Source organism: Mizuhopecten yessoensis, unplaced genomic scaffold, assembly GCF_002113885.1.
Source record: "Mizuhopecten yessoensis strain PY_sf001 unplaced genomic scaffold, ASM211388v2 scaffold9309, whole genome shotgun sequence".
In the NCBI taxonomy this organism is placed as follows: Eukaryota; Metazoa; Mollusca; class Bivalvia; order Pectinida; family Pectinidae; genus Mizuhopecten; species Mizuhopecten yessoensis.
The window spans coordinates 261,248-284,249 of record NW_018407983.1 but is presented as its reverse complement, the minus strand read 5'-3'; the positions used below and the strand labels follow the sequence as shown (position 1 = coordinate 284,249).

At 34.4% G+C, this 23,002-nt stretch overlaps 1 protein-coding gene across 1 annotated transcript; it reads left to right on the top strand.

Moving 5' to 3' along the window:
- The first annotated feature begins 1,791 nt into the window (after window positions 1–1,791).
- Window positions 1,792–21,917, top strand: LOC110457791 (ATP-binding cassette sub-family G member 5-like). The gene is made up of 9 exons (XM_021509193.1): window positions 1,792–1,846; window positions 13,801–14,050; window positions 14,785–15,017; window positions 15,823–15,955; window positions 16,289–16,558; window positions 18,599–18,806; window positions 19,837–20,036; window positions 20,839–20,977; window positions 21,626–21,917. Exons 1-9 carry the CDS (start codon window positions 1,832–1,834, stop codon window positions 21,846–21,848), a joined length of 1,671 nt encoding a protein of 556 aa, XP_021364868.1. The 5' UTR covers window positions 1,792–1,831; the 3' UTR covers window positions 21,849–21,917.
- The last annotated feature ends 1,085 nt before the right edge of the window (window positions 21,918–23,002 follow it).

Genomic DNA, 23,002 nt, shown 5'->3' with positions numbered 1-23,002 from the left:
TGAGTGAGTGGAAAGGGATGTGATATATGTTTTTACTATGTGAAAGAATTCCCCAAATATATATCAATATAGACCATTCAATATAATAAAATATGTTGACAGTACATTGGTAAAAATAGCTTTTCCGTGATATTGGTAAAAATAGCTTTTCCGTAATATTTCAACTATATCGCTAAAATCAGAAATATTTCTGTTTAAATTATCACCAGTGATGTACTGCATATATCAATTAAAAATATTGAATTACATACACAAATAAACACCAACTTGTACTTAAAATATTTTGTGTAATATTCCTATTGGTAATAAAATTGACTGTCGATCACTGTCTTCTGTTGTACAATGTATTTATATCGTGGGGTCTTTGTATGTCTATCTAGCTCCACGCACGATGAGAGTATTCGTTATAATGCTTTCAATATCAAAACGGAAAAAGAGTCAGTTTACATATCACTTTTACTCAATTAGTGATTGAACATTAGGTTGATGTAATTATTGTAAAAAGGAAAATGTCTCTCTATTTAAGATTATCAAAACATTCGGTATTTCGAAATATTACCATTACATATCCAATTTAATGTTGAGACTTCATTTTATGTTTCTAATCCATCATAATAATTACATAATATGAAATCTCTCATTTGTTTTGTTTTCTTATGTGACGATAATTCGGCTGATAATTCCATTGTAAAAAATATCATCAGAACAATTCAAGTAAAAGAATAAATCAGAGAAAACAAATCGAAACCTGAAGATTGAAATACAAAGTAAAAATACATAAGGTTATCTTACCTTTCTTTTTGTTGTGTCAGGTCGTCAGATGAAGAGAACCAATGGTAAAACTCCACGTTATCACATCTCTATAAGCTTAACACAATCATTTAAGGTCTCAGCTATATTCAAACAAAATTATGTTAATCGTCAGCAAAATATAGTTTTTATTCAATGGTGATCACTATCGTAACGTACGCCCACTCGCAATTACACTTGCTCAACAATATCCATCATTCTTCTTCCAAGTAAAATCCTCCTTGGTAAATCTGTATATGTTCTTAGATCATACATTGATGATGATGATGTAAAACTGTCGTCTCTTCTTATTACGATCATCAATATTATACTATTGAACTTCCACTGGCCATTAACATTACAGAGTATATTATCCTTTCATCCTAGAACGGATTATCTTCAATGGTAAAAAACATATATGTTCACTGACCATAAGATAAACAGTCTACATTATACTCTTGTCCTAGAATGATCCCTCAATGGTACCACGAATGTCCTTCCACCATCTCCCTTATAGTGTTACGCATCCTCTCATCATAGAACGGACGATCTTCAATGGTAAAATCATGTATGTTCACTGACTATTACATAGATACAAAATGTAGTCTACCATATCCTGGAATATTCACTTAATGGTAAATCCATGCGTGTACATCCACCATTACCTTTACGGTACGTATTGACCTCTTATGGAGGAACAGGATTAATTCGTACGTATCGACACTTCATTATATAATAGTATACACTGTGATATCGGCAGGTCATCTGTCTTTATCACTTTCTTTATTGTTCATTCATTAAAAGGTAACTTGTAAAGTTCACAAAGTGCAGCGTCACTGACAGGCAAATTAAAACACATGTGATTTAAGCATGTATTCACTGTTGCGTATCAGCTCCGCCCTTGACATATACGTATACTAAGTAATTATCTATCACCCATTACTGGGCTTTATATATGTGTATATTTACATATGTTCAGAGTAAAATCATATGTACGGTACATATCAGAAGGGTTCATACTGATTGCAGCGATCTTTTGAAGATGAGGATGATGACGGTAAGATCGATTTCATTATACATCCTGGTGAATTTTATTGGTATTATGTTATCATGTTAAACGTCCTGTTAAAAAGATAGTGTAAACTGATAATACAGCTCATCTATTTACCATTACACTTTATATAGGATATTTAATGGTTTCCGGTTGAATGCACTACATATTTAATGAGTTTGGCAGAATACCGATATTGTTCACGAGCGGAAGGTTTGTAATAATATCTCGTAAATTTTGATCACGTTTATGTAATTTATGTTTATGTAAATACGTTAGCGTTTAAATCAAAGGTGTACCAAAATATTAACTCATTCTACCGTCAATTCATTTTTATAAGAAAACAAAATAAGAAGCATTAAATGAAATGAGTAGATGTTATCGTTCGGATTTCTTTATACCTCAAGTAATATGTTGACAAAGTGACAAATATTATTTTCTATCAGTCACAGTGTGAAAAATATTAGTTTTTCAATTTAATTGAATTCGATAGCTAACTGTCAAAAATGTGCTAAAATGCAAAACGTTGGTTTCCGTCACATGCAATCCTGTCTAATTACATCGATATGAAAACGGGCTGAACCAGAGGTCTATGATTATTATCCCTTATTTCCTTTGTTTGCTTACTCAGGAATGAAAACTTCACTTAGTCGTTTTGCTGCCATCAGGGTTATGCTGTGTCATTTATACGAATGCGACAACTGGATATTTGTTTGTTATTGTATATTTGTTTATACTATATCAAAGAATAAAATATAAAAAGACGAATAGTTTATTGAAAAACATAATATACTCTTTAGATGGATGCTTTATCTCTGTGTCAAAACAAAAGTCTCAAAAATAATGTACGCAATGGTTTGTATTTTGAATGACTGCTTTGGTTAATGCTTTTATGATCGAACATACTAAAATGGTAAGTTAAGGTAACTATAAAAATAAAACACGGTACATGTAACATACAGCGACAATGGTTTATTCATGTTACTTTTCTGCTAAGTGGACAATTGTTTTATCAGATGTTACTGCCCATTTAAGATACGTTATATGGTCATTATATGACCACCAACTAACACTTAACACCCGACAGCTGTATACCAGTACGATAAGTGGGCTGTAACATAAAAATGTTCCTACAAGGTAAAGATAATGTGATCAAAGTATAAAATCAGTGCTTAAATGATCCTTCTGCCCATTCTATATAATGTTTATTCATCGATTATTTTTTTCTCCCTTTCCAAGGATCCCGTAACCACCACCAACAACTGTAACTTAGTGTTTAAAACTGTTTTCCGGCATGACACCACCTTTGATAAATCTTTTCTGAAAAGAAAACCATGCTTTTAATGAGAAATAATACAGATTAAAGAAACATAATATAATCAACAATAGTGTTTTGAGTGTAAATTCAATGAGTCTAGACCGGGATTCGAACCCTGGACTTAAGATTGTTATACTGTACTATCGCTTTAGCCGATTGAGTTATTTGGTCATAGCAGCAAGTATGCTTACCTTACTGTTCTACAGTTATATGGGGTGAAAACGGAATATGAGTAGGTTACGGTATATAGGAAAAACACAGTGTAGTGGGACAAACATCCTTAAAAACCTCACACACAAACTGAATATAAGTCTCAAGCATGTTCCTTACCGAACCCTTCAAATATAAGTATATATTTTAACCCAAACTGCCTATCAAGTCTAATGACAAACTTAACTGATGTTAACTGAATAATCTACGCTTCCGAAGCCGAGCTGTCAATCATGAAGTGACAGCTGAGCAAATCCATATTGAGTACTCTGTCATTCTATGATTATCAAATCAGATAGTCATTGGAGTGTATCAGAGACATAGTGGGTCCTTCTTGAAACGTTTATACATCATGTTGGTACGAAATAGGTTCATAAAGCCCTATGTAGATTTAATATAAACTCAAAAGTCCACTGATGGCAAATCAGGAGAAATATCCAATACCTGTGTGAGTGTTTTTTCTTTTTGTAACAGCATTAAGATCCCCTTTCACAACATATATATTATGTGTACTTATTTCATATTTTTTAATAAAAATATCAAACCGAAAGGAATCATTTTGTTTTTTGGTTAATTAAATATAATTTCATGCAGGTAAATGTTTTTGATTCATTATTACATTTTAGCAGAGGTTTGATGATGATTCTTGAACCAAATGACGTAATAGCAGACGATGGTGGTTCTATATCATGTTTATATCCTGGTTTCTCTCACGTTTTGCGAAATTCGCAAATAATGGATGACCCTTCAGAGAATTTTTGCCCTGGATTGTTTTGCCCTGTTGAGTGGATGCATCGTTTAGTGTGTGAACAAACTAATGTTTTATTAATCCCAAAGTTGTTTTTATCCTAAAATTCATTATAAACTATAATTGTATAATCTGTCAATGAATATAACTTTCTTTGAAAATGCTTAAAACTTCAAACATGTCTCCCATGAAAACAAGGACAATACACACATTAAGTATATTTTAGTGAAATAGAACGATAACATCACATTAAATATCATGAATATTTATTTTATCAAATTAGCAACAAACCCAATTAAAGCAGGAATTGATAACTTAAACTGGCCGTATTCGTGATAGCTATTACTGATTTTCAGTGAAGTCCCAAATGAATACAAATATAACCAGGAAAACCTCGAGCGGAACAAGTAAGCAGGGCATTTATTCTAAAAGCAAGTGACCGACCAAATATAAATGTTAACATTTTAAAGAGATTAAGGATGTTTTCATCAATTTAACCTTCAAACAGTGCAGTAGATCTGTCATTCGACAAGTTGCAAAAGACACTGGAGCGTATACGGGCGTGTTGACACTCATATATCACAAATCCGATTCCGTTTTCAAGTTTTTGTATTATCTTATTTTTATTGACACTCCTTATTTTGTCTAATTTACTTAGTTGCTACTCTATGTTCACATGAGGACAACAATAAAACTTTTCACACGCGAATGCAATTTGAGGCCGTTTGGTACAAAGAGGTCGAGTACTATATCGATATATAACTTGTCCTTAGGTAACTGATAGTGTGTAAGTATTTAACTACCTGTTTAAATGGGCAATTGTTCATTTCTACAATGGATATAATAGCAATCCTGTATGAATGTTTTTGCATTTCCAGTGTTTAATGTACAAAAGTGTCGTTAAGTAACATCAATGATATAAATAATGAAAATAATGTATCTACAAAAGAAACGATTAATAAAATCTTCCTCTAGCTCGAGGGTGTGATAGAGAAATAACGTATGTTTAAAAACAATAGTTTTCAGCTTTTGTAAAAAAAAAAAAAAATATCCAGATAGCACATGACCTCTTCTGTCTTTGTTTACGACGTCATATCTGATTGTTTCTTTGACGTCATAAATGTAGTAAATTTTACTTCTGCGTGCAATCTGTCATACCCATAGGGTAACAAGGAAATCATACTCTTGGGGTGACAGTGAAACTTGAACATGCTCAACAGAGGACAATTCAGTCAAAAGTTTGATAATTTATTACTCTATCATATGTATATATGAATGATAGAAATATCCCACTTGAGGGCACAGAGTTTATGGACAAATGACGTCATCACATTGTCTTTGCATTGATATGTCATGTCCATGTGAGATTGACGGAATTAATCATACAATGTATGTAGGTATGTTAGATAGGACAATTATACCCGAGGGTGTAGAAATTTGATTCACAACAGAAGCTTTGATAACCTGAGTGTAGAATCTCCCAATACCACATCCATCGTACAAATGTACTTACACATTGGTTGACTCTTTTTCTTACACCTTAAATCGGATGGTTCAGTAAAACACGATATTGGCAATGTATATGCAATACTAAATGTATGTAACATATTCACAAACTAAGGCCATATTTGAAAGAACTGAATAAAAATATGTATATCAAAGGTATACCTTAAATTTAAAGATCTATGTAATATCCTCAGTGCAAGCTTGTTGTTTATTTTTAATGTTCCTGGGTTGGTGTCACTTGTCACCGACTAGATTGTCACAGTCAGTCAAACAACGTTTCGACGGACTTTCGATGGTGACATCATAAATCATAATATTACACCGTCATCTGATTGATATACTAGTTATAATAGTGAAGGTTGCCCATGTGAAATACAGGTATCTCACATGAGTGTTCCGTATTTACCACGTGTATTTTACTTCACTCTAGGAACTCTTTTTACATAGTCAGCTATGTAAAAAAATAAAGAATACAAAAAATTGCATCAAGTATATATATGTTTATATACTACCTTCATTACTGATGCAATTTTCCAATAGATAACAAAATAAAAATTCCTTTATTAATGTTTTGAACAAATCACAAGATATATATCCTATTTCGTTTTGAATCAATACGTTCAATTTTATATGTTTATACTATTTGAATACCTTGATTTAATTTAGGAAACTTTTTTCAGTTTCCGTTCCCTTATCAATTAAACTTAATGGGCTATTTCTTTCTAAATATAGTGGATCTTTTACTTAAACCTTAGGATATCCAGACGCCTTTAATATTCATAATATATAAATAAATATATATCTATAAAAAAAAATAGAACAAAAGACAGAGATAGCGTCTCTAGGCCTTTCTCGGGTTGATTCCCCGTTCATCAGGAGACTGTTTATTTTGAAAACAGGTATTGTGAGGTCATAGTTGTTTACACAAGAAAGTATGACGTCATCAATAATGCAAAGTCATGATGACGTCACAGAAGGCATACACATAAATCCATGACGTCAACAACAATACAAGCTAAATTGTGACGTTACATTACTTAGACAAACGCATAACTTTATGATCNGTGAACTACGTCAAAGAATGACTCTTCACAAGCAACAAACAATCCATGATGACCTTAGATTTTTACAAGTGAACAAACATATTCATAACTGTGCTAACAATAACTTCAAAGTGTTCCCTATTTACCAAATGCATTCATCTGATGTGATAAAGAGGGAAGTTAAGGAGTCGGAGTTAATGAAACTGTTGAAACCCAGTCTGAATAGTTCACATTAAATTCAACGTGTCATGCTTTAAGCAATTGCTGTGCTTTAAATATTATTGTTCATATTTTATTGTTGCCGTAAATGAAACAATTTGTATCTCCCGTATTTTTTATTGTTGGTAAGATCATAAAGTTATGCATTTGTCTAAGTAATGTAACGTCACAATTTAGCTTGTATTGTTGTTGACGTCATGGATTTATGTGTATGCCTTCTGTGACGTCATAATGACTTTGCATTATTGATGACGTCATACTTTCTTGTGTAAACAACTATGACCTCACAATACCTGTTTTCAAAATAAACAGTCTCCTGATGAACGAGGAATCAACCCGAGAAAGGCCCAGAGACGCTATCTCTGTCTTTTGTTCTATTTTTTATATTTAATTCCAACACAAGGACTTCTCAATGTTTTCTTTATATATATATATATATTTAATTATATACATATTGTGATTCTACAAGTAAACATTAAGTAGCAACTAAATAGTACCAGATGTAGTCTGAAGGAGGTACCAATCCAAACCAGTCTCTAATATGAACGCTGCTGTGTGCTAAGAAAATGCCGTTTATTTAAATCTTATGATATGATATCCAGTCACATTTAAGCTGGGTATATTTGTATCGTTTATCTTTGAGCCAACACTAACTTCTATTATTACAGAACAGCCGTAGCCTGATAAAGGTACGCCTCAGACCCTTCTCCGAAATGTACTGTAATTTGTCTTACATGTAACACATGCGATTGAAGCAACGTTACATACAAGGTCTATTCAAAAACAATATGTCACTAGTGGCAGAAATCTCAAGTACATTGTGATTTTTTCTATTACATTCCTTTAAATAGTTCCCTCTTCACAGACACGCACTCTCGAAGTCCCCCCTTGGTTTACTTCCGAGACATTGGAATATTGCACTATCCAGAGCACTCCTAGAGACAAAATGTTTTCCTTGGAACATTTTCTTCCGTAAAGGAAACAGAAGAAGTCACAGGGACTTTGATTTGGTAAAAAAAGAAGGGTGGTCAGTCTGTGCTACCTTCTCTTGTTTTGAAAACGCCTGTATAATATTCCTTTTGTGAGATGGGGCATTATCAATTAATCAGCTGGATGCCATTCAATCCTTTCTTGGATGCTTTTGGATGTAGAAGCTTTGGATAGACTTCAGTTCTTTGTAAAACTTATAAGTGCAGGGCCACTAGATTTGAAAAATACCATGGCATACAAAGCTTCAGCTATTTATACTTCTTGCAATCACTGGCCTGGCTTGACTTTGTGCCTCTGGGGTTAAACGCAATAGATTCATGTCGTCTCGTCCACTGTAAATAACTAAGATAGCTTTTCGAGGTGCACTAACCGTACTTTTGTTATTATGTCTTCCGCGCATTTAAATTGTTTGGCCTATTGTTCAGATGTCAGCAAATGGGGAATCCGTTGGGCACAGAATTTCTTCAAATTCAAGCACGTGGTCAGAATGTGATGTGTACTGCCTATGAAATGTTAATCCTAGGAGCTACTTCAGAAACAACATAACTACCATCATCTTTAATTATTGTTTCACAGCAGTAATTATCTTCTTTGATGCTGAAACAAGTAGCATGCCTCTAGTCAACTCTACCATTCTTGAATTTACTCATCCATTTGAAAACATCGGCCAAGTCGCTGCAGGTAGGGCGTTATAATTGTAGCTGCTGCCCCCACTGCAAGATCGTAAGAGGCGACTTAATTTAGGATCTTATCTTTTCTCTTCTTTCTAAACAACTTTATTCTTCCTAATGTCTCCCTTGAAAATGCCGCACTTTTAGCCTTTAGTTAAACGTTCGCCCCTGTGAGGAAGGTTTTGTGTTCTGTCTCCTAGTCGAGACATACCAAAGTCTGTAAAAATGATAGTTTCTACTCCTGTTTAACGCTCTGCAATTTAGGAGTGGGACGACTGGTTAGCCCATTGTCAGTATAATGTGACCGGATGGGGTGGCCTGCTGGGTGTCTTCGGCAGTATGTTTCAGTGAGGTAGCACTATAAAGTCGGCATCAGTTCCGGGCTACCACAAGGAGACAAACACGAACATATCGCAGCCTCCAAAAACATACACGCATACACTACACGCATGCATCTTGCACACAGGGGAGGCCGACCTTAAATGATCACAGCTGTCGATAGGACGTTTAACAATACTAAACCAAAAAACAAGTCGCTAAACTATTGTATTGCCCGTTCGTACGGTTATGTGTGGTTACAGAATTTAACGAATGACCCTCGTACACGTTGAAAATCTTGGTGCCATATAATTTTACTTGCGCAGGCAAATGACCTTTCTGTGTCACACTCTCAATTTCGTCTATATCCTGATGTTGCTAATTACTCATAGAGCATCACAATCAAGTTAAACGTATCACGAGTGATATGTTTTATGGAACGGTTTGAAAAATAGTTCTACTAAAGGTAGATATAATAGGATTATTCAGTTAATATTTTCCATCAAACCATGTCAATAACACTGAAAATCCAAGGAACGCACTTGCAACTTGCATTTGGGTGATTATCTGTATAAATCATATCGAAAACAATTACACAACTGTTTGATTAACGAAACATAAAAAGTTGTGAGGCGGTGTACTGCTATATATGGAAGGTAACTTATATGTAAGTTTAAATCCCAAATTACAGTAAATGCTTCGACGCTGTATATCTCAATTGTAGTCCTAATCTATTTGCACTGGAAATGTCTCTTACAAACACTAGTTAACATGTCGATTAGTGACACGTAACGACCGGCAGTGGTATACAGTCTGGTGGCGAAATAGTGTGCACTTATACCTGTGACTCTTAATCTAGACGTAATGTACATTATATAAGTATGCACTATTACGTGTAGATGGAGAGTTACCACTAAAAGATCAGTGAGTAATTATTCAATCGATCATTAAAATGATCAACATTGCATCTTGTCTGTTGAAATTTTCTTTTCCTAAATAAAGTGTTATGACCCATCTTACTATCATGCTGTTATGTAATATTACAATTGAGTAGTAACTATATTTGACATGGAGATCAGTTTGATTGCTTCGTTGTTCAATAATGAGAACTTTGACTTATGATTGAAGTGTTTATGACGATAAACCGTAAACGAATAACTTGTATCCTGTATTATTTAACATAATGACGTTATCACAGAGTAATCGTTTTTCTACATCTATTGATCCATTTCTCTAAAAACCAGTTGAAGTCATTTATTTAGAAAGAGTAGGATAACGAAAAACAATCATGACCAGATATTAACTCATTCACCCCTGAAGACACATTTGAACTCTTCCAGGTCAAGGGTTGGAATAGTTCATTATAAATTTTCAGGGGTGAATGAGTTAATACAGTGATGTGTACACATTTATAGGAATAAAATCGTAAGAACGAAAAATTTCCCTTTCTAGATTCGGTATTCAAAGGTTTAATCCGAGTCTCATGCTTTCCGTAATATATGTCGACTGCTGTAAAACAAAAACAAAATGCACAATCGGACTTCAAAAGAAGCAGGTTGATGAAAAATACAGAAAAAGCTTTCTGTTCGGCATCACGATCCTATCAGGAGGTAAGCTATTTTTGTGTGTTATGAAGGATAAAATTTGGCATTATACTAATTTTTTGCCGTGTTGTTTTGTTGTCACTAACCAATCTATCGCTATGAAAACGTGATATTACTTGGATTTGGCCTAGACTTGTATGATAAGTGTCCTCGATGAAGTAGAAGATGTTTACCCTTCCGGAACACCTGGGTCTTATTCCAATCGTACCTTGTTTAGGATGTCATGTAAGTCATTCCTTTGTTCATATTTTGCCGTAGTGCTATCGGTGGTTTTGTGTTAGATGCATGGTGTTGTTGACACTTGGGTATTCTCATGACGTCAGCGGTACATCAATATATCATTTAACACACAATACACACTTCGTTTCAGGAGTAATGTCCCTTTTATTTTGTCTATTTTTGTGGTTCTGGTGATAAAGGATTTATCATTTTATTCGTTAGTCACGCACGGTAAAACAACGTTCATTATGTAACCATTCAGGACAAGTATAAACACATTTAACGCATCAGTAGCTATGTATTGTATATAGTCAATATAGAAGGATAGAGTGGGTCAAAGGCAAGAACTTGGGCCACGTTTTGTATATCTGTTTGTTTAAATATTGAAACTTGTTTTAACTGGAATATATAAATTCAGATGTGCTCCATTTTCCTTTTGTAAGTTATCGAAAATGCCTGCTCCTTATCGACAAAAATGGTACTGCAATGCAATAAGAAGATAACCGGCTATCACGTATATTTTGTACATCCCTGTTTGGTAGTGGGAGGGATTCTGGAGGGTCTCCCGTTACAAGAAAGGAACTGACCTGACATTTTTCAGGCTACTCCCGGGCATAGCTTTAGTCTGCATTTCTTTAAATTCCAGATATTCATTTGAACTAAGCGTAATGTGACATCCGCCACTTTATATCGCGATGTCCTGTAACCCCTCTCATACAAAACTAAACTGTACTGTTGAACAACATAGTTTTGGGAAGAGATTCGGGATTTGAATCCCCTAGTTGAGTTAAGTTAAACAACTAGTTGCTTGGTTTCATATAATTCATTTTATCATCATCGGAGATAGCGTTAGCTCGGTTTTGCCAATTCATCTTCCGATCCCTCTTTAACATTTTCTGTTTATTTTTTATGTTGTCACTTTCATGATCGCTAGAGCTGATTTGATAGCTGTGGTTGTTTTATTTCAGGTACAGGTAAATTTCGTATTCCTCCCCAGTTAAGGTTCTCATGAAAAATCAGGATACGCGTTTGTTTAGCAAATGTTTGGGAATTCGGTTAACTTGTCTACCCTCTTTCAATTTTTTTTAAAATCACGTTCGTGAAAAAGAGAATTTGTCAATTTTACTTTTTATCAAATCATCGTCAGAATTGAAATCGTCAGTAGTATTGTAAACATCTGCCTTTGGATGGGGCTGTCATGGTGTTTAATGGTAAACCTGGTGGGTAAGGTATTTAGTTAGACGAGATGGTTCATGTATTAGTAGCGGGTGAGTCGACATCTTCACTTGGGTAAGTTATTAGATTGACTAAAATCTGTACCCCTTTCCTTTCCACACAATATCAACATATTGCCAATCTTGACCGCCGGCAGAAGGAAAGCAATGTCACATTCTGTCGTAGGTGACTTTTGCAGGCGAGCGCGTTCGGAAAAATAGTAGTTCAGGTCAAAATGTCACTCTCGGTAGAAAAGTCTGGTTTTCATCAAATCAACAGCCCAAAAAAACGTGGGGGACTTTCAATGGTTTGTTGTGTGATTCTACACCGTTCATTCGACACATAATTGGCATAGCGTTCAAAAACACAGCAGGTAATTGTAGAAAATATAATTAACACTTTTTTTAATTGAAATTAATTTGAAATCAAACCGGAGCGGGCTTGCTGTCATCCTTCTGCCCGGGTTGCATATTGCAACTAAACAGGAATGCAACTCCTCCGTCTTTGTGTGATAATGAAATCTGTACCTTTTAATTTCTTTGTGGAACAGGGCGGGTTAAACTTAAAATACCAAAATTGTCACATTCATTATGATGTCATATTGCGTTTTACATGACGTCTTTGCAAAAGAGCATAAAATGCAGTCGTGAAGAGATCATTCTCCTGTGTCATTATTTGTTAACTGTATTGACCAATCAAAGGGAAAAGGAACATGGCAATTAAATAAGAGTTCGTTAAGTGACCCAGATTATGTTGATCTAGTCAAAAAATGAATCAGGGCTACTTTAGATGTATGCTCCAAATCCTGAAGAAGATGTGAATTAAAGGACTTTTGCAATAAATGATAAATTAGTATGGAAAACTTTAAAATCAATGATAAGAGGGAAAACTGGAAAAATTACAGCAAGAAAATAATAGGCAGTATGATGGTATTGAAGAATAGGATAATGAACTTAGAGTAATCAGAGTGGATAAAATAAAAGGGATTGTTTTAAGAGCTAAATCAAAATGGAAGGTTGATAGGGAAAGAAGTTTATTTTTTTGTAATCTAGAAGAAAAGTCATTATCAAGAAAAACTAATCCCCAAAAGTATAACAGAAACTGGAGATGAATTATATGATATACAGGACATTTAAGCAGAACAATCAAAATTATATTAAAATCTTTATGCAAGTACAATTACAAATGGCAAAGTTGACACTGATTTTTTTTAATGAAGAACTGATTTATAAATAAACTATCCCCTGAACAAAGTAACCAATTAGAAGGAAATATTAACTATCCAGAATGCCTTAAATCACTGCAAGGCATGAATAACAATAAATATCCTGAAATGGATGGGTTCACTGTAGACTTTTATAAAAAAAAAAAAAAAAAAAAAAAAGGTCAGATATAAACAGATTTTTTATTAATTCTCAAAATCAAGCATATGAAGAAAAGCTTTTTTCTATTACTCAACTTCAAGGTATGATTACATGTATTCCAAAAGAAGGTAAGTCCAAATTAAATATAAAATAAAACCTTGAGACTAATTACTCTACTCAACGTTGACTACAAAATTGCTTCCTCCGTCATTTCAAATAAAACTAAGTCAGTAATAAACAATCTTATAAAATCAGGCTAGAACCTAGCGACTGCATTACGTAGGTTTCGAACCCGCGAGCGTGTAGGTCTAGTGATCGTAGACGAACAGAATCATTTATCACTCGGACACAGCGGCACCTATCCATTTTGACAATATACATTTGTATATCCCGTCAACTACTGATTGAGTGAAACATCTGCAAAAGTATTGTTATAACGACAAAATATATATCAATGTCACTATAACGTATAGTATATCCTAAACACACTTGCGGTCGTATTTTGTACTTTAAAACTCGTTCTCTATATGGACAGGTACATGATTCGAGGATAGCTGATAAGATAGAGGAGATGGTTGGCATGAAAAGGACTAGAATCTCTGTCCAGCCTATTACCACCACCGGGCCGTCGTCATTGGTGATGAAGGACGTGACGTATTGTGTACATAGACGTATTGGTCCCTGGTGGAAAGGGTTGTGCTGCAGGTCAAAACAACTGAAAAACGTCCTCAAAAATATCGACCTCCACTTTGGAGAGGAACTCACGGCGATTTTAGGAAGTTCAGGTAACTTGTGTTTGCACGATTAACAAAATGACCTCAACACACTTACTGTCAAAAACATTAGCCAAGAAAACTTACTTCAGGATATTCATGGAAAGGAGGTGCCCTTTATTCGAACAATGCATCGCCGAAACATAGGGCAAAACATGAAAAAGGGAAAGAATTACATTAAACAAACGTTTTCTACTAAATCAGTGATACTGCAATGTTAATCTAGTTCACTCCGAGAAGAATCAAGTTTCAAGCCAGTGTGCTGAGGTTGTAACAGAAGTTGACACAGAAATACTATATTTCAACTAAATTCAGTTGTTTACGACATTTTAAAAGTACTACCCGTTTTCAATATTAATTCACACTGATTTTTGGTATTTTAATGTTATTATAAATGCATTTTTGTCGCAAGACCTTAGAAACGGTTATATTGCATACAAACAATGTGATTTGATGGAACAATCTCTTAACGGTTTGTTAAGTTTTACATTTTGTTCAATGATTTAATGTGAGAGGTTCTAATATTTTTAAATACATATAACAAAAAGGTTTAAAATGTTAACAATGAATGAGAAACAGGGCAAAATTTATGATAACTTAAAACTTGTCTGAAAATATTCATATGTATTTTACATTCTTATTGTTGAAATACGGAAAAGAACCTATACCGATTAATTTATATTTACCAGAACTCCAAATCTTGGCATATGATCTAAATAACATTGATCGTGTGTGTTATTAACAAGGTGCCGGTAAATCGTCTTTGCTGGACGTCATTTCGTCGCGAATTGATGGCAAGTTATCAGGAGCTGTGGTCTACAATGGTCAACCTTGCACCGAAAGTAACATCCAGCAACACATTGCTTACGTCATCCAGTACGATCGTCTGCTTCCGAACCTGACAGTCAGAGAGACACTAACATACGCTGCATACCTTCGCATGCCAGGCGACTCTTCAAAGGAACAGGTGGAAGAGAAGGTGCGTATCTGATTTACCTTGAACATGCATCAATGCCTACCACGAAATCCCTTATTTACGTTGGGGTTTTAATTTGAAATAACTCATTTTCGTTGGGGTTTTATTTTTCGTTGATTTCGTAGTCACTCTTAATCCACGAATTCATAGGTACACGAATTAATTACAAGTTTGCCTTGAAGATATTCCTCGTATGAGTGAGTATTCGTGACCCACGAATTCGTGTCTTCATGAACAATTGTGAGTGTTTGGGAACCACAAGTTTTGGCCCCAAGAATATGTATTATTTCAAGTTATGTAGTACTTTATATTCTTAATTTAACGAGTTGACACAAGAGTTGTGTATGTTCTTTTTCACTGAATAGCTTTTTGATAACATGACATTTTTAGTATTTAGATGTAGACAAAATACATTTCAACTTTTGAATAATAGTGGCTTAATCCAATAAGCATTTATTTGACACCAACAGCTTCCTGTTAATATTTAGTGACTGTAACAGTTCTTTTTTTGTGATACTAATGTTTGCAAAATTAGCGGTAACCGCGAAATATTTAAATGCAAAATTCATAAAAAGTATTTATCCTTTTTGTAGTACTATATATTGATGAATTTGAGACCCAAAATTTGCCCAAAAAATATATAATTTGTAGAATTGGCCATTTAGCAAATCTGCAAAAATCAGAAACCGTAAAAAGGACATTACAGTGTATGGTAATATATAAGCTATACTTTATCGTCAGTATGTTCTCATCTGCCATCACATGATTTGACCATTGATGAATATGATGTTTTGTTTTCTTTGTACAGGTTGAGCAGATAATGCATCAGATGGGTCTGTTCTCTGTCGCTGATTCGAAGATCGGTGGATCCGTAATCAGGGGTATATCTGGAGGAGAGAAGCGGCGTGTGACCATCGGTGTACAACTACTGAACGACACCAGTAAGTTGTCTATTGCATCACGATACTGCATAATGTCTGCGAGATTTATATCATCGTATGAGGACAATTTGATATTTTATATTAATAGTGCCATTTGATTTTTCCATTCCATTAGCAACATAACTTCATTAAATTGATATATATGTAATGCTATGCACAGTTATTTTTCAATCAATGTAAACTCTGCTTAATTGTAGGGTGGCGCTTATCCCTAGCAACGCAGCATAAATTTCAATTGTGTTGTTTGTAACATGTTGCATTTTTGATTTGGCGAGTTTTCCCTAGCGATGTATCACTTCTATCTATGCTAGGTCTAGAATCTAACTGTTATAGAAGTACTTCTGTTGGATGAGCCTACGACCGGACTCGACAGTTGTACGGCTAAAGCCTTGATGAACAGACTGCGGACAATTGCAGAGTCCGGAACTTTAGTAGCGGTTACTGTTCATCAGCCTGGGTCAGATCTTTTCAAACTCTTTCACAAGGTCTGTCTTTTGAGTGACGGCCTCTTGGCATTCGCTGGAACTCCGAGCGAGATGTTGAAATTCTACACCAAAGAAGGCTATCCTTGTCCACAATTTAGTAATCCACTCGACTTCTACGGTGAGCTTATCATTTAAAAAAACCCTTACTGGTACTATATATATCTTTTTAAGTGAAAAGAGCAATCAATATCTCAACTTTGGAAAAAAATCCACTTAGCAATAATGTAATATTATATATTACTAAGATAAGTTCGGAAACATTATATTGTTATATAAACAAATAATCTATAAATCATACCAATAATCACTTGCCGGCATTCAGTCGGTCATTAAAATCCATATCCTCCAGTTCATTCTTGTCTTTCTAAGCTTCAGCAAGTCCCCTAAGTGATGAAAAGTCATTTCGGAAGACTTTATTCACAAATCACAACTCATCTATGTGTTTTGGATAAATTGAACTAAGTTATCAAAATGATATGATAACGTTAACATATTCTACAAAAAGCATTAAAGCTATAATATGTATAAGGAATACTTCACATACATTCAATGTTACGAAAAGACATACTTTTGAAAATTTATCAATACATGTACTCTCGTCATATAGAGCTTATTTTCTCGTTCACTAGCTATGAAGAGGTATATTACTACTATCAGGAATATAGATCTAAAACTGAGGAGCGTGTGACCATATCACTAGTCCTTTCGTAACATCAAATTTTGATATAACTGTTCTGGACATGTAATGATACCCCCGCAACGAAGTTAGCGGGGTATACTGAAATCAGGGTGTCCATCTGTCCGTCCGTCTATGGACGCAATGTAGTACCGTATACTCCTCCTAAACTGATCGATGGATTTGAATGAAATTTGCTGATAACAACAATCCTTGCAGCTTGGAGAAGTTATGGCCCTTGGTTCATTAATCTTCTCTAGACCATTACATTGTAAATAATTGTAATCAATTCCTTCCAAATTTGGTATGAAAAACCAGAAGCAATAATGTTTAACATATATAACTGGGTTTTTTGTCTGGTTTCAACTTTCCTCGGGGTCAAAGGTTAAAGGTCACACATAGATTACGTTACTGAAATGGCTAAATATCTCGGAAACGGTAGGCATTTTGTATACACATATACATTGGAATATTGTAGGGATTAATGAAATCAAGTCCACCGACAAATTTCCAAGTTCTTGGGTCGAAGGTCAAAGGTCACGAATGAATTACGTTACTGAAATGTCTAAATATCTCGGATACGAAAGGTAATTTGTATACACATATACATTAAAATAGTGTAGCCTTTCATGCAATCTAGTCTACTGACAGCTTCCGAGGTAGTGGGATCAGAGGTCAATGGTTACCAATGAATTACGTTACCGAAATGGCTAATTATCTCGGAAACAGTAGGTATTTACATTTACATTTATAGCGGTTTCCTTTATAATGTCTAAAACAAATTTAGCTCATTTGAAAAATGAAAAAAACTCTTATTAATCTAAAAATCACAGAACTTGTTTTCTCATTTGCAAAACTAATAAAATATATGAACAAATGAACTTATGAACTTAGAGGAATAATATGTTATTTTGTAATATTAATTTGGTTTTCCAAAGTGACTCGCATGTGATTTTGAACGTTTCCTTTCAATATTCAAATGGCCGAAATACAATTTCAAAATATCCCACTTACATATCTTCATTCCGATTTTTAAATTAGTTCTTTGAATATTACTCATCGGGATACGAGTTTTAAATCATGACTCATAAAATTGCAAAACAAATTACTAAAGCATTATTTACTTTGCATACTGAACATTGACATCGATTATTATGACATTCCTGGTACTTAAAATTTTGCATCACAATTTGATAGTTTAACCTGAAGGCAAAAACAAAACAAAAAATCATGTTATTTTAATTTAATTGTAATATATTTCATAATGGATGACACGTGTGTTACAGAAAACGCTAAATTCCCCAGAGTATCTCTTTCAGTATCAGTATTTCTTTTAAATTCAAAATGTTTATTTCCAATCTTTGTTTGGTCTCCCCCATGAAGAGCGCAAATGAGGCGACTGCCATTTTCGAGATAAATGTTATATATATACATGTATTAATGCTTGAGTTGTTGCTCATATGATTTTGTTTAACTTAACAGTTGACCTGGTGAGCGTTGACAGGCGAGACAAGACACGACAGCAGAACACTGAGGTTGTTCTGAATCGGTTAGTGACTCGATTCCTGTCGTCCCCCGAACATGCCTCCTTGCACAAAACAGTGTATGAGGACAACTCTCATACTGGTCGTTGGAATAACACTTCTGTCAGCGGTCCTGGTCCGTTTCGGATAATGGCAACACTCCTGAAGTAGGTGATGCATTCGATAACAAAATCGCAACCTTTTTGTACATAGCTAGACATGGATACAATCGCAATAGGGCAAGAAAACCATTGGGTATTTGTATGTTAATGTCAGTATAGTTGTCTGAGTAAGACTTATTATGTATATATATATATATCACTGTGGTGGTATTATCACTGTCCAAGCCTAATTCAAAAATTTTAAAAAATGGGAAACCTGCTATGTTAATCTTTCCGGTGGTGATCCAATTTGTAATATTTGTGATTTGACATTTTATCCGTGAGGTACCTATCCAACTGCAGACAAAACACCTGGGATTCCACTATATTTTTTCGTACATACATACATGAAGCATATCCCTAAACCATATTTAGCTATCTGATTGAATACGTGTGTATATTTATGAATACCGAATGACAAAATAAGTCACATGTGTAATGGACCCCTTACTTTACACATACAGGTTAACTTATGTAAAAACAAACCACAGCAGGATGTGGGGAATCGAAATGATAAACAAGGTTTGCTTACATCAAAGTAATTACTCAAAGATTCCTATCTTAAATTTCCTTTTTTGTAGCAATCTAGTGATTAGTGTATTGTTTTGAATATATTATAACTTTTAATTGACCAATGTGTGTTTGCCATTGTTTCCCTTTAGGAAGTCGTAACGATAAGTTATCAGTATCTTTCTGTTATTGTTTCTTTTAATTACAAATAATGTATCTTAAATTTGATTGGTACATTAATGTTTATGGTCCCGTTGTTTGTAGAAAACGTACATGTAGCTGATCAATCTGCTATTGGTTTTTTTACATACCGATATCGTCACTCTTTGTTGATCAGTATCAGCATGTCTGTGAAGAGAAATGGAAACCTTTAATGTGATAGATATCTTTAGACTATTGTTTAAGGGAATTGTCAATCGCAACTAATAACAGATGAACAAAAATGTACACTTCATGCGTTACAGTAGTACCCGTATAGCTGCACATTGCATTTTTGTCTTTTTTTAAATTATTTCCGATTCTGAAGACGGATGACGGTGAATATGTTCCGGGACCGATCATCCTATTGTACACGCTTGTTTGTACTGAGTCTGTTCATCCCTTTCATCTGCGTCTTTCTTGGACGACTGAGGTTTGATCAAAAGAGCATTCAGGACAGAGTCGGCCTCATGTACCAAACTCTTATTGTTCCTGCGTACGTGGGTGCCTTCAACACGGCCTTTCTTTGTACGTATGCTTGAGATAATGAGAAAACTGTGGAGGTAAAGGTTTTGTTCTAGTATTTATTTGCTTTAGGAAATTACGTATTGAGTCAAATGTTATATACATAAACAATAATCGGTAAAGACATGAAAGAATCGAAAGTAGCTTAATGCAGCAAATCGTTTCTAGCTTACTTGACACACTTGACGACTAGGATTTCGCACATTTTCCTTTCCTCTGACGTAACATACCAATCTCCCATGAATATTGACTTAACATTTAGTTCGCTACTCCATAGCCTGTTTTAGTGTTAGTTGTTTCACTTGGGGACTTAAATGTACGTTGAAGTTGTTACAGTAGCCCTTTAAGACAAGGGCCCGGATGTTTAAAAGATAATTAGCTTAATCACTGTTGAACGACTTTTGTCAACCGCTAGTAATTATGTCAATGAACAAGGTTAAAGACTGTTGTGCGTAATTTTATTCGTCTATGATGTACCTGCTCTATTTAAAGTTTGAACTCAGTTAATGTTCGTGTTTTAAAGATACACAAATTTTGTGCTAATCACTCATTAAGCTAAACACCATTGATCAACTTGGCCCTCCGTTATCTATCATGACGGAAATGACGGTCTCCATCTCTGTGTTATCTGTTACAAATTCCTTATTATGGGTTAATAGTATTTCTTGACATATTGCAGCAAATCCTTTATTTGTCAGAACGTTATTAACGTGAATTTGCCATCAAGTGAAATTAATTCTCGATTTTATTTAAAATGCTTTATGCATACAATTCAATGGCAGCACTATGGTTGTGTTACCCATAGTTCCATCTTTAAGAGACGTTTACTTCCGGGAGCACAAGGACGGTCTGTACTCGCCATTGACATTCATCTCCGCCTACATGATGCACGCAGTACCATTCCATTTAATTGCCTCTATCATATTCAGCACAATTATTTACTGGTGAGTATTGAAATGTATATGTGAAATGAGTTTGTTTGTGTTTGCTTTTGTCTTCATTGATATAGATAATTTCGTAATTCTTAAAAAAATAAAGTTATAATTAGCGTTCGGAAAAATATATTCTGACGACCAAATTTATAACGACGCGACAGTATCAGCAGGCTTTAAACTCTAGTTACTAGGTTGCTATTAGCCTGAATAGATTTAACTAACTGCTCTTAACGCGACCTCTCTTGCAAATATCAGTAAGTGAATTGCCATTTAAGATGTATCGATGTGTTTATCCTCATCGATGCTATATTTAGATGCTTTAAAAATCTGGGACATTAAGCCGCGGCTTATTTTCATATTCAGTAAGGAATCCCCGGCTCATTTTTGCAGTCGTTTTATTTTACGGCAGTCTTATTTTGAAATTATGTTTACTGTAAGCCATCAATGTCATATTTTCAAATCCTTCATTTGCCTTTTGATTAACTCAATAATAACTAATGATATGTTATGGTTACATGTAAAACCTTTTTAAGACGATATGGAAAATATTACCTATACATGTACCTTGAACGGAAGAATATTTACCACAACGTTCTATTTACAAAGACGGCTTTTTGTGGTTTCGTATTAAATCTATAGTGTGTTCATCCATTACAGGGTTACGGGCCTGAAGCCAACCCCAGACAAGTTCTTTGTCTATTTGTTCCTGGTTTTCTTCCTTCACGTGATAGGTGAAATTATGGCTGTGGGTGCAATGGCAGTGTTTAAGAATGGCCAAATGGCTGTCAATAGCGTTACACTCATTTTAACCGCCTCGTTCCTATTTGGCTCTGGGCTTCTGAGGTATGTAAGTGTATCAATTGCTGTAGTTAATGAATAAAAAAAAATCCACCCTGAACTACTTAGTGTATATACATGCAGCAGATATTTATACCATTTTTATGCACTGTTATAGTAAGTACCTGTATAGGAATAAAATAGCATTACCTAATTGAAAAACTTAAGCTGGTACGTGTATCAATTCCGATTGTAGAAACGAAATCCATCGCTGTAACATGATCGTTTTGATTACTATTTTCATATACCTACATGCATTCATTTCAGTTAGCTTTATTCCATCCATTTTCATTCAATTGTTATTGTCTGTTTGTCAACAATTTTAGAAATATGAGTTTTTATTTAACGATCAGTCACTGTTCCTCACAAGATAGGGGAGATAACTCTAATTGTTTTTGTTCCATAGGAGTATTGACTCTATGAGTGACCCTCTGGAATGGCTAGGCTGGTTGACGATACATAAATACGCCACAGAAATTCTTGTAGCCAACGAATTTCAAGGTCTTCAGCTGATCTGTGAGGTCGCAGGTAATAAATGTTATATATGTTAAAGATGTTCATTTAATTTTACAACATCTAACGTCAGAATATTCGTAATGAAGAAACTCATTCAGTAGTCTTAATCGGTTTAAATTTTATATTATTTGTGTGTAATGAAAGTTGATGTCATGTTGACAGCAATGCCAAATCAGTATGATATTTCAAAGTTTATTACTCCTTTTCTCAATGTTCAGTTCATTCTGTTTTTAAGACCCATTTGAAAAATCTGAGTGCCTATACAAAATACATGTATATCTATATGCGGACTTTAAATAACATACATTTAACACCATCCCCCAAAACGAATGAATATCTCAATAAACACATACTTACCAAGTGAAAATGATGGAGATTCTTCTTTCTCATTACAGAAAAATGTCAGTTTCAAACAGGAGACGATTATCTGGCATTATTTTTTCCTACAGCTGTGGACAATATTAACCGGAATGCTGGTGTTTTAGTCGGATTTCTTTTTGTATTTTTATCAAGTACAATTATAGTTTTAAGAGTAAGAGGTGTACCCAATGTTCATTAGTACATGTACATTAATTGTTCGATCCTCACTGTTTTACTTCACATGCAGCACAATATGTATTGAATTTTAAATTAAATAAATAGAAGTTTAAGCAATGTCCGTGGTGATATACTTTCAATTGG